A 13,982-nucleotide genomic window follows, 5' to 3' on the forward strand; every position below is an offset into this window, starting at 1 on the left:
CCCACCGCACGGCCCACACAACGTCTTGAGGCAACGAGGCATTTCTTGGAGGCCTCCCATCCAAACACTGACCCAGCTCCACCCCAGGGGGGCTGAGAGCTGCTGGGGTCACAGTGCAAGGGGAGAAGGCTGCAGGGCTCCCCTGGGGGCTGCTGCTCAGCTGGCACCCATCTCAACCCAGGACCCCACAGCCCGGCCTGTAACTACAGCTAGAAATAATAACAATCACACCATCTCAGGCACAGCCCACCTGAAACTGACGGGGGAGCTCTGTTCGAACCATCCTCCCTGGGCCTCGGGAACGGGGTGCCCCTCTCCCGGAGCATTCTGCAGCTACAAGGGGCTGTGCCCCAAACGTGCATCAGCACGAGGCTGGGGGCGGGGCAGAGGTGTTTGGTTTTGTGCTATTAGAAAGCTCAAAGCAGGTAGATGTGTGACCCTCAGCAGGTATCAGTTCACATGATGGATCATTCAGCCCCCCGAGCCAGACGCTGCTCATTGCAATGGCCCCAGGGGTACTTCTGGCTCTGCCATACCCTTCCTATGACGCCAGGGCGCAGGCCGTGGGGTCTGACCAGGACCAGATGGGGTGCCTATGGATGGGTCCCTATTTTTGTGGGACTCAATCAATAACCAACCCCTGCCTGGCTTCCACTAGGACCCTCTGGAGCGTGGCACCGATCCAGGAAAGCTGACACCGGCCGCACCCAGGAAAACACAGCTCTTTTTATTCACAAGTTGTGCAGCATCATTGGCATTTCCTTACTACGAAGAGCCCCGGAAGGCCTGTGGGGCCCGTTATCTGTACTGGCCTTATTATTTCTAGAGCATGCCTGGGGCTGTAAGAAAGGTCAGTGCTCAGAGGCGTTTACAATCCTATCCAGTCAAATACAACCCTTGGGGCAAACCTTCAAACATGAGAAGGGGTGCGCAGGGGAGGGAGGGGAAGGGGGTGCAGCCATCAGGAGATCAGCACAGGACCCTCATGGGAAAAGTGGGGGTTAAGATGTGTTGCTGGCCCTTTAAGGGAGGCAAAGGACCCAGCCCAGAACAAGAGAATTCTGGGAGGTGTAGTTCCCCAAACTGATAGGAATTGTAGGCCTGGCAGCAATGCATGCTGGGAAGGGCTGGGCTATAAGAGTGCTCTCTGGGAGTGGGGAAGGGACATTCTGTTCTAGCCCCAGGACAGGGAGGGAGTGGAAGGAGCAGGTGCTTGGTGCATGCAGGGCTGATGGCTGCTCTGAGAGTGGCTGAAGGTGTGAAGCCAGGGCTGGGAGAAGGGGCTGATGGGAGCAGTGAAAGGAGAGGGTAAAAAGAAGCAGAATGAATGGGAGTCGGAGTGGGGGACGGGGGGAGGTGGCCAATGCGGGGGGAAGGGGAAGATCTTGGCTCCTGCATGCTGGATGGACGGGATGGGTGTGACGGGGGGAGAGGAGCAGCTCGTGGCAGTGGAGATAGGAGGTGACCGGGGAGCAGCGGCTGGGCTGCAGAGGGGGAGGGTGGATTGGAGGGATTCGGAGAGGAAGGACAGGACTAGGAAGAGCTGGAGGAGAGGAGGCCAGGGAGCGAGGAATTCTGAGAAGAGCAGGCTGGGGCAGCCGTGAGAGGAGGACCGGGCAGGGAGACAATGAACTCAGCACAGGGGCTGGCCGGGGAAACCTTGGGGAGGTGGAAGCAGGCAGGTGGTGAAAGATTGGGGGTGGGGGTGTCACAGAGTATGGGGGAGACCAGGCCCTGCACCCCCAGCTTCCTGCGATTCACTATGACTCTCAGCCAGCCAGTAAAACAGGTTTATTTAGACGACAGGAACACAGTCCAAGACAGGTCTTGCAGGTACAGACAACAGGTCCATCTTGGGGGGGCCAGGGGAGACCAGACAGACCTCCTGGCCTCCCCTCCATTTTCCCAGCCAGCTCCAAACTGAAACTCCCCAGCCCCTGCTCTGCCTTTGTCCCTTTCCCAGGCCAGGCGGTCACCGGATCTCTTTGTTCTCCAACATCTTCAGTTGGCACCTTTGTAGAGGCCATTAGTTGCCAGGAGACAGAGTGCTGGTCATTCTCTGTCCAGACAGTATCACAGGGGCTCTCTTGGGCTCTGCAACAACCACACACCCTGATCCCCACACCTAGGTACCTAAGAAAGGCATAGGGGAAACTGAGGCACCCACACAGTATTCAGAGAAAACATTAAGAGCATTCCCACTTCGGCACAGGGCGTCAGCGAAGAGGAGCGAGCCAGGGCAGCCGCCAACAGAGAGGGCAGAAGAGCTGCTAAAGGAGAAATTGGTGATCTGGGAACCAGGGGGCCACAGAGCCAGGGGAACCCACGGAGGAGAGAGGGTGAGGGCATGATCCCCAAGCCAGCAGCCCAGAGGAGCACCGATGAGAGGAGCCCTGCGACTGGCTCCATGCGATGCAAGGGGAGAGCCACTAGCAGCTGTGGGGGGCTCAGCCCCATCCCCCCAGACCGCACCCCTGCAAACATCGCTGCTGTAGGTGCTGATTGGCCGCCCAGGGTGGCAGCTTCAGTGCAGCGGTTACAGATGAATTCAACCCCAGCAGCGCTACAGGCTGGAACTGGGAGACAAGGGCTGCCTGGGTGATGCGGGGGAGGGAAGGGGGGGGTCCGCCCTGGGTGACTGTCTCTCCCCACCTTGGGGCTGCCCGTGCTCCCTTCCCAGAGCTTCAGGAAGCCCTTCTGCTGCAGTCCGGACGGTGACTCGGGGCACGTCTCTGGGGTGCTCCTTGCAGAGCTGCTCCCGGAGGCTCTGCGGGCTCTGTGTCTGCGTGTCCCTCGTTCCAGGGTGTGTGTCTGGTACGAGCCCGACGGTGGTTCGTGCATATTTGGGGGTGTCCCACGGCCGCGGGGTTTGAGCTGCCTGGGCCCTGCAGGCCATTGCCCTTTCCACCCCGGCGGTGTGCCTGAAGCGGGGCCCGCAGGCAGCAGGCAGGGGGCGGGGGGTCTGGGGCTGGCGGGCTCCAGGCTCCGGCTGGCTCCGGCCACAGTGATGAACTCACTCAATACAAGGTTACAAAACCCTAGCGAAAAACCAAAGGAAGGGAGGGCCCGATGCTGAGCAGGGCCCGGCGTCCTGCGTCCCAGCTCCTCCCCACGGGGAACGGCAGGTCTGGGTTCGCAGCCAAGCAGACCCTCCCCCTGCTGTCCAGCCGGGACCCGCCGGGCGGCCCTGGCTCATCTCCTGGGACAGTAAAGCACAAAGCCGTCCCGGCTCTTGCCGAAGTCGGGGAAGGCCAGCTCGTGGCGCATCTCCACGGCAACCAGCCTCTTCCTCCCGCGCAGGCTCAGCTGGATACAGTCCGACACGCGCACCTGCAGCTCGCGCTTCGTCCTGGAGGGGGGAGAGAGAGTGGGTCAGCAGGGCTCAGCACCCGGCAGCAAGGCTCACAGGTCGGCAGGGGTGATTCTCGTGCCCAGGAGCACAAGAGTGTGTGCGCGTGCGAGGACACTCGTGCCAGCCGCACTGCACTGGTGTCAAACCTGTGCACGAGTGCGGCGACAGCCGTGGCTAAGGCTCAGCTCTGCTGATTCCAATGGGAGTTAGGAGCCTAAATACCTTTGAGGAGCTTCACCTAAAATCCAGCTTCGGCCAGGCCATGGCTGCCGTGCTCCCATTTGTCAGGGCAGGGTGGGCTCAGGCCTGTTCCGCTGTTATTTTAGCAGGGAGCGAAGCCAGCAGCCTGTCTGTTTGACACCCCAGCCTGCCACATGTGGCACCTGCCAGACTGACACAACCAGGATGTGTGAGCTTCACACGGTGGGTGTTAATTGGGGAGCTAATTGTCCCACTCCCATTTATAACCTGCCATGGTTAACCGTGTTCCTGCCGGTCGGCACTGCTAGCGAATCCTGAGTCATTCTCAGGGCTTGTCCACACGGCGCTGGCAAGGTGCCTCAGCGGGCTCTGAAGTGCTCTGATGTGCGGGCTGACTGCCCTGCGTAGCCCCTCGGAAAGGTACCTCGTTCGTATGAACAGGCTCGGCTTTGCCATAAGGCGCTTCCTGCCTTGGCTTATCTCGCATGTGCTTGCAAGGGAAACTGAGGCATGGAAGGGTTCAGTGACGCAGTGCTAGTGATAGGCTCTGCTGGCTCCCAGTGCAGTGCTTGGACCTCTCTCACAATAGCAGGGAGAGCTGGGGAAGGTCCGTCAGGCTTTGCCCAAGGTCACACAGCAAGTCTGGGGCCCAGCTGAGCGCAGAATTCAAGAGTCTTGATGCCTAATCTTGTGCCACCAGCTCCCACCTGACCTGGAGAAGCAGAGGCCTCCTAACTGCCACTGATTTCACTTGAGCAGGGGTGGCCAACCTGTGGCTCCAGAGGTTAATATGCGGCTCCTTGTATAGGCACCGACTCCGGGGCTGGAGCTGCAGGTGCCAACTTTCCAGTGTGCCAGGGGGTGCTCACTGCTCAGCCCCTGGCCCTGCCCCCACCCCTTCATGCCCCCTCCCTCCCTGCAAGCCACAAAACAGCTGATCGGGAGGTGGGGCTGCCAATGTATTACTGTGGCTTTTTGGCAATGTACATTGATAAATTCTGGCTCCCTCTCTGGCTCAGGTTGGCCATCCCTACACTGGAGGATCTAGGCTGACTGGCCCAGAGAATCATAGAATCTCAGGGTTGGAAGGGACCTCAGGAGATCATCTAGTCCCACCCCCTGCTCAAAGCAGGGCCAATCCCCAGACAGATTTTTGCTCTAAATGGCCCCCTCAAGGATTGAACTCACAACCCTGGGTTTAGCAGGCCAATGCTCAAACTACTAAACTATCCCTTCCCCCCAAGCTGGGGGCGGGGGGGTGAGAGCTGGGAAATGAACCCAGGTCTCTCTGTTGCTCCTGCTCTTAAAAGCGCAGTGGGGAGGAACTGGTGTCTGCAGTTCTCCCCTGTCAAACATCAATCCCTGGGGCTGTGCCTAGGGAATTGGATGGGGTCCCAGAACACACACCTCCTCCTCCCTCCACAGCAAGTCACTCCAAGGGGACAGGTCAGCGCTGCTTTGATCCTCTCTCCCATCGCTGCAGTTGGAATCTGCGCCAACGGCATTAAAGGGCCAGACGCACACGTGGGGGCAGTTCAGGTTCTGTTGAAAGTGGCCCCTTCTAACTAAAACCCTGCCCCTGAGCTCCGTGTAACTTCCCAGTGCTCAAAATCCAGCTCAGAATTTTGGGGTCCTGGTCCACAGCTGGTATAAACGGGTGTAGCTCCATCAATTTCAGCGGTGGACTTATACCAGCTCAGGATGAGGCCCTATGCTTTGTAATCTGCAATAAGCAAGGAGCTGGCTGCGTGGCTACAATCCAGCAAAGGACAAACAATAGATGACAGATGCAGGAATGCCGAGAGGTAACGCTGTGTCTGAGACAACACGCAGGTAGGGAAGGGGACAGACCTTTCCCCCAGTGGAAACCCCCTTGGGAAAGCAAAGACCTTCAATAGACAATATTATTCCAAGCCTGGCTGAAATCCTGCCAATGAGCCGGTTGATAGGGTTAGAATTAGGCTCGGCAGAATGTGATTTTTTATAATTTAGAAGGATAATATTGATGTTTGATTTTAAGCATTTGGTTGCATTGATTTAAATGTTCACAGCTGTGGGAAATTGTGAGGGAGGATCAGGCAAGCAGCACGCGAGCTGATTTTCAGTGGCACTCACACTGCCCGGGTCCTGGCCACCAGGTCTGCATTTTAATTTAATTTTAAATGAAGCTTCTTAAACATTTTTAAAACCTTATTTACTTTACATACAACAATAGTTTAGTTATATATTATAGACTTAGAGAAAGAGACCTTCTAAAAATGTTAATATGTATTACTAGCACGCGAAACCTTACATTAGAGTGATTAAATGAAGACTCGGCCCACCACGGCTGAAAGGCTGCCGACCCCGGTCTAGACAATAATTAGTTAATGACTGGAGGTGCTGAGATTCAAAAAGTTAAAGCTCTACAACCATTAAAACACAACCTGTCAACATCGCATGCCAAAATACACCAAGTAAATACCCGTAAATCAAACCCTACTCAGTTCTCAAGCAGATTTTTCTTTCTTTGCCTATTATTACTGATGGAAAGATTTTGGACGTTGGCTCATGTGTTTTACGGTGAAATCGACACCTACTGATAAAGATTGAACCCTCCCAAGCCTGGTTCTAATGTACAAAGATCTTAACGATTCCAAAATCCCCAGGGGAAACAGATTATGACTTTATCTGTGTCTGATGTCCCAATAATTACTGCAAAAATCAAGCTGTTTACAGCCTTTCACAGCTCTGTCGCTGTGCCTCTACCATGGATAGAGCCGTCACAGTGCAGTGCGGCCAGTCCGTAATGACGGACAACCCAGCCTGGCATGAGGAGATCCACTGGGAACTCCACCCTTCATTTCCGCTGGAAGAATCAGAACCCCCTGACCTCTCACATGCTGCTGCTTGTGTAACGGTAGAATTTCTCTGGGATGTTTTGAGAAAAACGCGTTGGAGCAGGAGGCTGGCCTGGGCTGGCCGGTTTTATTGGCCTGGCTGCAAAGAAATGCCCTTTAGTGTGTTTGCTGGGGCTGGCATGACAAATACATCAGCCCCAGCAAATGTCCCCACCCCTCAGAGCGGGGGCATGAGACGAGGCATGTGAGCCTGGCCCCTCCAGCCCGGCACAAGGAAGACCTGGTACCGTCCCAGCGCCATACAGCTCCCAGCAGACTCCGGCGGAGGGCAGCACAGGGGAGCATGGAGAGGAGGCAGCGGACTGCCAGGACGCGGAGAGACATGGCGAGGGGACCGGGGCACACAGGAGGGATGTGGAAGGGGGGCAGGGAACTGAGGGAAGGGAGGGAGCGGTGCAGTACAGGCTAGGCAGGCACGGGGGGGTTGGCACAGATGGGATCAGGGACATGGCGGGGGGGGGGTACATCTCCATTGCAAAGAAAAACCCGCGGCACCGAGTCTCCGAGCACAGCCCAATTGATTCAGACTCCTGGGACTAACACTAGCAGTGTAGACGCCCGGGATCGGGCTGAAGCCTGGCCTCTGAGACCCACCCCCCCCGAGCTCCCTCCTGCAGCCCTTCCACCCCACGCACAGCTAGGCCCCAGGCTCGCCTTCGAGAACCAGGGGTGGCCCACACCGAGCTGAGTCCGTGGAGTCCAGCTCTCCCCAAAGCTCACGGGGCGAGTGTGTCTTTACTGAGCTGGTGGAGCACCGCTGGCTGCCAGGGAGCGGACGGAGGCCCAGCAGTCCTAGAGCACGTCCCATGTGCGAGCGAGGGCGTCCGTGTCCAGCAGTGCCAGAGAGCTCCGCGCGCACTGGCTGACAGTACGAACTAGCCACGAGCACCCTCGCGTTTCGCAACCCCAGTCGCAGCAATGGGCCGGCCGGCCAGGCGGCTGCTTTGACTCCCCCTCGCCCGGGGAGCAGCCGCAGGGAGCTGGCAGGGCGTGACGGCAGCTCACGTAGCCAGGCCCGGCTAGCTCCTGCGGGGAGCGGGGCCGTGAGGTTTCAGCAGCGCGTACGAGCCTGCCTGGAGCGCCGGGCAGTTCCTCAGTGCTCGTTCCTCGCGCTGGCTAGCTCTGGTGTGATCACGCCCCAGGACGGCAGTATGCACAGGCCCCTCCGAACCGCATGAGGCACTCGGGGCCAGATAAAGCACCCGGGAGGACGGCCGAGGCCTTGTTTAGGTGGGGCAGCCAAGGCAACAAGCTAAACCCGAAAGGCCCCGGTTACTCTGCCAAGCGGACCACGAGCCCTCGCTCTCCACGTGGGCCCAAGAAGGGACCGTTCTGACCACCTAGTGAGGGGCTGGTGGGGAGGGGGGTGGTTGTTCTCAGGGCTTGGATTCACTCATCGGTCTCTGAGCACGTTCCCTGGGGCCAGGCCTCACCTCCCCCCCCACCCCCACCCCGCCGTGCAAGCCGGCCTGACAGCTGTCGCTTTTGTGAGCCCACGTGCTGCCACCCGGAGAACGACCCTCGACCCCGGCATGACCCGCAGGTCGCGTGTGTCCTTTCAGAGCAGGAATCGAGCCCAGGAACCAACAGCTGTGCCAAGGCCCCTGCCGGCTGGCTGGGATCTGACGAGGGGCTAGGAACTGCGGGGGAAGGGCTCCTGCCCCACGCCTTTGATCTGAGAGCCAGAGCGCGGGGCACAGCCCCGGGGAACGGCCCACGGTGGCATCGGCTTGGCAGGGGCAGGAAAGGGCTAACTGACACTGGCCCCTGCGGGATGCCCCTGGCCTTCCCCTAGGGCAGTGCCAGCCCCTCCCCCCCATCACAGGTGTCTCCTGGATATCGGGCTCCACCCCAAAATCTCCCTGCGTTCTTAGCACCGCATTCCTCCCCGCCCCATCTTGGGAGCGGCACGGCTTCCTGCCCCCCCCTCCCTGGCCTGGCAGCCCCTCCAGGGAGCAGGGCAGGAAGTCAAGAGCTGGTGCCACGCAGGCCATCGCCCCGGGCGGCTCACATGGCTACTCGCTGGCACGGGGGGAGCTGGCTGGAAAACAAAGGGGCCGTTTCTTTGGCGCTGCGGGGAGAGGGCAGCTGGGTGGCACTATTTATAGCCCAGGCGGCGGAGCGAGGAGAGGCAGCTCCCGGCAGCCTCCCTGGGGTGAGCTGCGGCTTCAGGGATCCGGCTGCACCCAGGGGCGCGCTCAGCTGGGGAGCTGGCTCCAGGGCCTAGGGGGAGGAGGAGGAACATGACGGCACGGCAGCCATGAACCTGGACCACACGGCGAGGGGAGCAGTACAAGAACCCACGGAGAAGCACCCGGGCCAGCCCCCCCGTCGGCCACCAACACATCTAGAGCTGGATGCATCAGCCTCCAGCCGCGCACAGATACGTCCGCCCCGGCTCTCCCCCGTGGCCACGGCAGGTCACCGCCCGCGGGCGCAGGCATCCGCACACAGCTACACAGGCTCCCAGACACCCTGCGTCCACGCCTGTCGTCCTGCACCCACACCCAGCCTCGCCTCGGAGCTCTGCCCCCTCACCGAGCCCGGGGCACCCCCTTGCTGTCCCTCTGTCGCCCCTCAGCACAGCGGGGGAGGCAGCGCCCACCCCGGCCTGGTGTCTGTCTCAGACCTACCCCAGGCACCCAACGTCCCCCTCCAGCAGCTGTTCAAAGACACCCCCTGCCCCCAACAAGCCATTGCCTGCTGCTCAGACCGACTGCCCTCTGCTAGCTCGCTGGCCGAGGGATGACCAAGCTGGGGTTTGCCCCCTCTTGTGCCCCTCGGCATCTGTGACTGCGATAGCAGCCGGGCTGCTCAAGTGTCTGTGTGTGCAAGAGACGGGGGGTAGTTTGTCACCCCCTAGAGGCCGTGCCGCAAAGAGGATAACAACCTCACCACTCGCAGCAGCTGAGGAAGATTCTCCTCTAGCTCCTGTGGCAGAGGCCTGTGCTGTCGGAGCAGATGGCCACGCATTGTGTGTGTGTGTCGGGGGGTGGACAGCGGCGGGGGCTGTCTCCGTATGGGCTGTGCTCATGGATTCCTTACCAACACTTGGCACCCGGGGCACGGTTGCCCTCTGGCTCCAATCCCCGCAGGGCCGGCATCAGACCCTGGGGAAGTGCACTGGCACTGGGGTGTTTTGGGCAAGGTGGGAGTGGGCCTGGCCAGACCTGCCCCGCCAGTTCCTCCTGCCACAAGCCCTAGAGGGGCTACAGCCCATACACTGGAGGTCACATCAGCCCCTGAGTAGGGGAGGTGCAGGCCGGCTGCCCCCTAGTGCTGGGGCCGCGTGATTTCCCCCTCGCTCTCTGGAAATGCTGGAGGGTCGTGCTCACATCCCAGCCAGGAATAAACCAGCTCTCTGGCTCGGGCTGCGTCAGCGGCACTTGCACTGCGGTAAAATATTAATAAAAGCCAGACAGATCTGGGGCGAAGCAACCCTGCAGAAGTGATTATCTGTGACGAGGGAGCCTCGCGCCCCTGCCCGCTCTGCCCAGGGGGCTGGGATTCTCCCTTCACCCTGGCACAGAGGTGCCCGTCCCTGACCTGTGCCCTTCCATGATCCGTGCCCAAGAGCGCAGCATGCAGGCGTCAGCAGCCCCGAGGATGCCAAGCAGCAGCCAGCTGACTGCACAGACGCATGGTCCCTGCTGCCCTGTCCGAACCCCCCTCACCGGAGCCAAGAGACGCACAGGGGCTGGACCAGGCTGGGCCTGGGGCTGAGGACATGGTCTGGATAAGGGGATGGGGACCTGGCCCCAGGCAAAGAAGAGAAACTGGTCTCCACTGAGGAGGTGGGCCCTGGGCACCAGCTCTGAGCTCCGATCCCCACCGAGGTATCGATGTCTAGCAGAGAGATGGGCACCAGAGCCGCGATCCTGAACCCCACTCATGGTACCAATCCGCAGGCCCAGCTGCAGGCCAGGCATCCGGCCTACAGGTACCACCCCTCAGCAATGGGGGGGCCATGATGGGCTGGTCACCTTACAGCTCCCGGGCCTATGGGAAGGAATCACTGGGGTGGGGGGCATTCTCCCCAGGGGATCACAGCATACTGCCCTTAGGTGGTTCTCAGGAGACAGCGCCACATGGTGGTGTGGCTGCAAAATGCCCCGGCAGACTCCTATGCATCAATTGGTCTCCCATTGCCCCTCTTTCCCGGCCACGAGGAGGCCAGCCAGAGTCAGAGGTAGCCCCTTCGCCCCCACGCCTGGCCGTTCCCGGCAGGTCCCCCTGCTCCCTACCACAGACCCCACTAGGCCATGCCCACCTCTCTCGCGCCTGGCAGCGTTCGGGAGCTGCGCCTTCCACAATGAGCCCACAGAAGTTAATTGGCGGCTTTAAGCAGGGTCCCAGTCCAGCTAACAGGGTGGCCCCCTCTGGGGGGGTCACTGATCCTGTTACCACAGCGCTTTGTACTGTCCAGACGCTAGCCTGCGTACCCACCATTGTCCTACAGAACTCTCTGCCACAAGACATCTTCCAGGCCAAGAACGTAGCAGCGCCCATACAGGGACTGGCCGTTCATAGCATTCACAATTCAATGAGACTGATTACAAGGGATATTAACCCTCCTGCTTCAGGGCAAGCCACGCACTAAGTGGCTGGGGTTAGGCACAAACTCCCTTGGAGGTACGAAGTTCTGGGCCCGCTAGAGGCAGGACGAGGCGATAGAAATCTCCCCCAAGCGAGGTGCTGCATCTCCTGCCAACAGGGCTATCGACACTCAGACAAGTGTGAAAATCAAAAGTGGCCACCCAGCAGCGACCGGGGCCGGGGCCAGGAACAGGAATAGCCTGCGTCAGCATCGCAGCACTTTGCATCAATGCCCGTGCCGCTGTCACCTTGCAACCACTCAGCCAGGAGCCCCTGGCGCTGCAGGCGGCACTCCTAGACTGCAGCAGTGACGGGCGGAGGCCTGGCCGGGTGGCAGGGCTCGCAGTGGGCACAGAGAGCCTGTCTGGGACGCGTCTGTGCCAGACAGTGAAACGCCTCAGGGAAAGTGGAGACGGAAACACCACAGATACGTCCACCCAGACCATCTCCTGAGGGCAATGCAGGATCGCGAGGCTGCCAGGGCCTGGCCTGATTCAGCGGGAATGTGGCACCCGCCGGTTCCCTGGATTTACCCCACTGGATCAAGTCACTTCCTCTCCCTCCTTAGGGATGAGCATCACCTCCTCCTGCTGCCTTGTCACCCAGCCCAGCAGGGCCTCCAGGCGCCAGCGCACGGCAGGGCGGGCGCCGTCCCACGGTGCTCGTCCAGCTCGCCAGAGGGCAGGAGGGTCCGCTGGTCGCGCCCCCGTGACCCCGCCGCATGCTGTGGATGATGGCCCCACCGGCCCGCGCGGCTCCGCACCTCCGCAGCACGTGTCCCAGGAGTCCACTGGGAGCCGCCGACCGGACCGCCAGCTCAGCAGCGCGCGCCGCCCTGCTTGGGGCAGCGGAAATCCTAGGGCCGCCCCTGCTCGTCAGGCAGCCAGGCTGCACCGCCAGCCCCGGTGAACCCTGGAATTACACCTGCCATGGGTTTGGCCCTTATCGCTCATTTGTTGCATTTCTCTGAATCCCTTCCAGCCTCTTGGTGCAGCACTGGCTGGAGCTGGATGCAGGGGGGCCAAGAAGCCAGGTCCTCAGCACCACACCTTGGTCACTCAGCCTCAGGGACGGCTCCCTGACACCCCCATCCCCGGGGGGCCCTGCTCCCAGAGCTCCACGCTGATATAATCACAGGTCAGAGCCAGGTCTGATCCCGCTGCCCTTGAAAGCTCCTGGTGAATCGGTGGGAGCTGGAGCGGGCCCCAGAGCTGACACCAGGGCCCATGGCAGAGGAGCAGAGCAGTGGCAGCAGGCGCAGCGCCCGGCTCTGCTGACACAGCGCCGTGCCAAGTTGCCACAGAAACACGGTCCCTGCAACAGACAGCCAGTGCCTCACACCTTGTCTGCCTGCTCCCCCGCCCCCGCCTTCCAGCTGGCGGCATCCCGGCAGGAGACAGGCTCGGGGCTTCTCAGGGCTCTTCCAGCCAGTGCTGCCGGCAGGCTGGCTCCTGGCTCCAGCCCCCACCTCTGCAGCCGGCGATGGGCGAACCCCTGGAGAGGTGCATGCCATGACCAGGTGGGAGGGGAGCACAGGCTCCCTGGGTGACCCAGCCCTTGGCCTCACTGCTGAGTTGCCAGCAAAGCTACCGCCCTCTGCGATGCCAACCTGGGCTGGGACATGCCTGACTCCACCCCGAGCCTCTGGCTTGCCCCATGCAGTCAGTCTGGCTGTGCCCATCACCGTTGCCTCTGAAGCCTCTTTACCCCTGCGCCCCCGTGAGTGACAGTGCCAAGCTGGGAGAGCGGCTCATACGCCGGGCTGCAAACTGGGCCAAGCCGGCAGTGCCGCCCGGGCGGGGTCTCCCCTCTCCTCTCTCACCTTGACACCTTCCCCCCCGCCTGCTTTTTGCTTCCCCAGCTCATTAGTTAGTCTCAGCTGTTAATGAGCTTTCCTGCAGTTACCTAGCAACCATCTCCGGGCTCAGAGCCATCTGCAAAGTGGGACACCAGCTAGGCTCCTTCTGCAGGGGCGGCTGAGTGTGCAGGGGGCCAGCCTGGCCCACCCGGCTGGATCTCGCCACAGCTGCATTCTGCTCTGACGGGTTCCTCTTCCCTGCCCCACGGGGTGCAACGCCCAAGCCCTGGTGCACCGAGCACCCCAAGTGCTTCTCAGCCATTTCTGTACCAGGCTCCCCCATGCACCGTGGCTGAGAACCCTGGGCTTGTGCCAAGGCGGGGCCGGGGTGCAGTGCTGGGCGAGCAAGCGATCCCCATGGCCTCCGGCCTCGGGGACGCACCCGCCTTGCTGTGGAACATCTCCGGCACGTGGGGACTGCACCACGCAGAGCAGCGTGTGTGGGGCCGGAAGGTGATGGCTGGTAAGGGCCAGATATGGGGGAGGGGGCAGTGGACTGGGATACAAGGGCCCTGGGTTCTGTTCCCAACTCTGCTCTCAACATGAGCTGGAGCTTTGGGCAAGCCACTAGGCTGCTCCCTGCCTCAGTTTCCCCATCTGCCCAAAGGGGAGCCTGAGACCTGCCCACTGAGGCTTAGCGGGGGCCACACGCGCTCTGCAATCCTCGGCTGGGAGGAGCCGCGTTTCTCAAACTGGGTCAGGACTCCAAGGTGGGTCATGACCCCATTTTAACGGGGTCGCTAGGCCCAGCATTAGACCTGCAGGCACCCAGGGCTGAAGATGAAGCCTCAACTCCATCCCCACCTGAGGTGGCAGGGCTTGGGCTGCGGCCCCCTCTCCCCTTGCCAGGGGCAGCTCTGCCCCCCCCCACCAGGGTCGCGTGATAACTCTGCTGTCAGACGGGGACTGCGGTGCAGTGAAGTTTGAGAACCCCTCAGCTAGAGGAACCCGCTGTGTGATTTCTCCAGCCAGCCAGGACAGCAGCGAGCAGGCCCTGTCGCCCGAGGCATGTGGGGCTTTGCAGATCAGAGCAATCTGCTCATCATTCCAGGCAGCAGCAGCCGCACGCGCTCCC

The 13,982-nt window shown here is 61.0% G+C and overlaps 1 protein-coding gene across 1 annotated transcript in view; it reads right to left on the reverse strand.

Annotated features, from left to right (window-relative positions):
• Window positions 1–2,979: 2,979 nt before the first annotated feature.
• The window catches only part of MYO1G (myosin IG), a 60,943-nt gene continuing 49,940 nt past the window's right edge, over window positions 2,980–13,982 (reverse strand). The window contains exon 22 of the mRNA XM_039526244.1: window positions 2,980–3,349. Within this exon, the coding sequence (XP_039382178.1) occupies window positions 3,193–3,349 (157 nt within the window). The 3' untranslated portion in view covers window positions 2,980–3,192. The remainder of the gene's footprint in view (window positions 3,350–13,982) is intronic.

This window comes from Mauremys reevesii, linkage group 2, assembly GCF_016161935.1.
Source record: "Mauremys reevesii isolate NIE-2019 linkage group 2, ASM1616193v1, whole genome shotgun sequence".
Taxonomy (NCBI): Eukaryota; Metazoa; Chordata; order Testudines; family Geoemydidae; genus Mauremys; species Mauremys reevesii.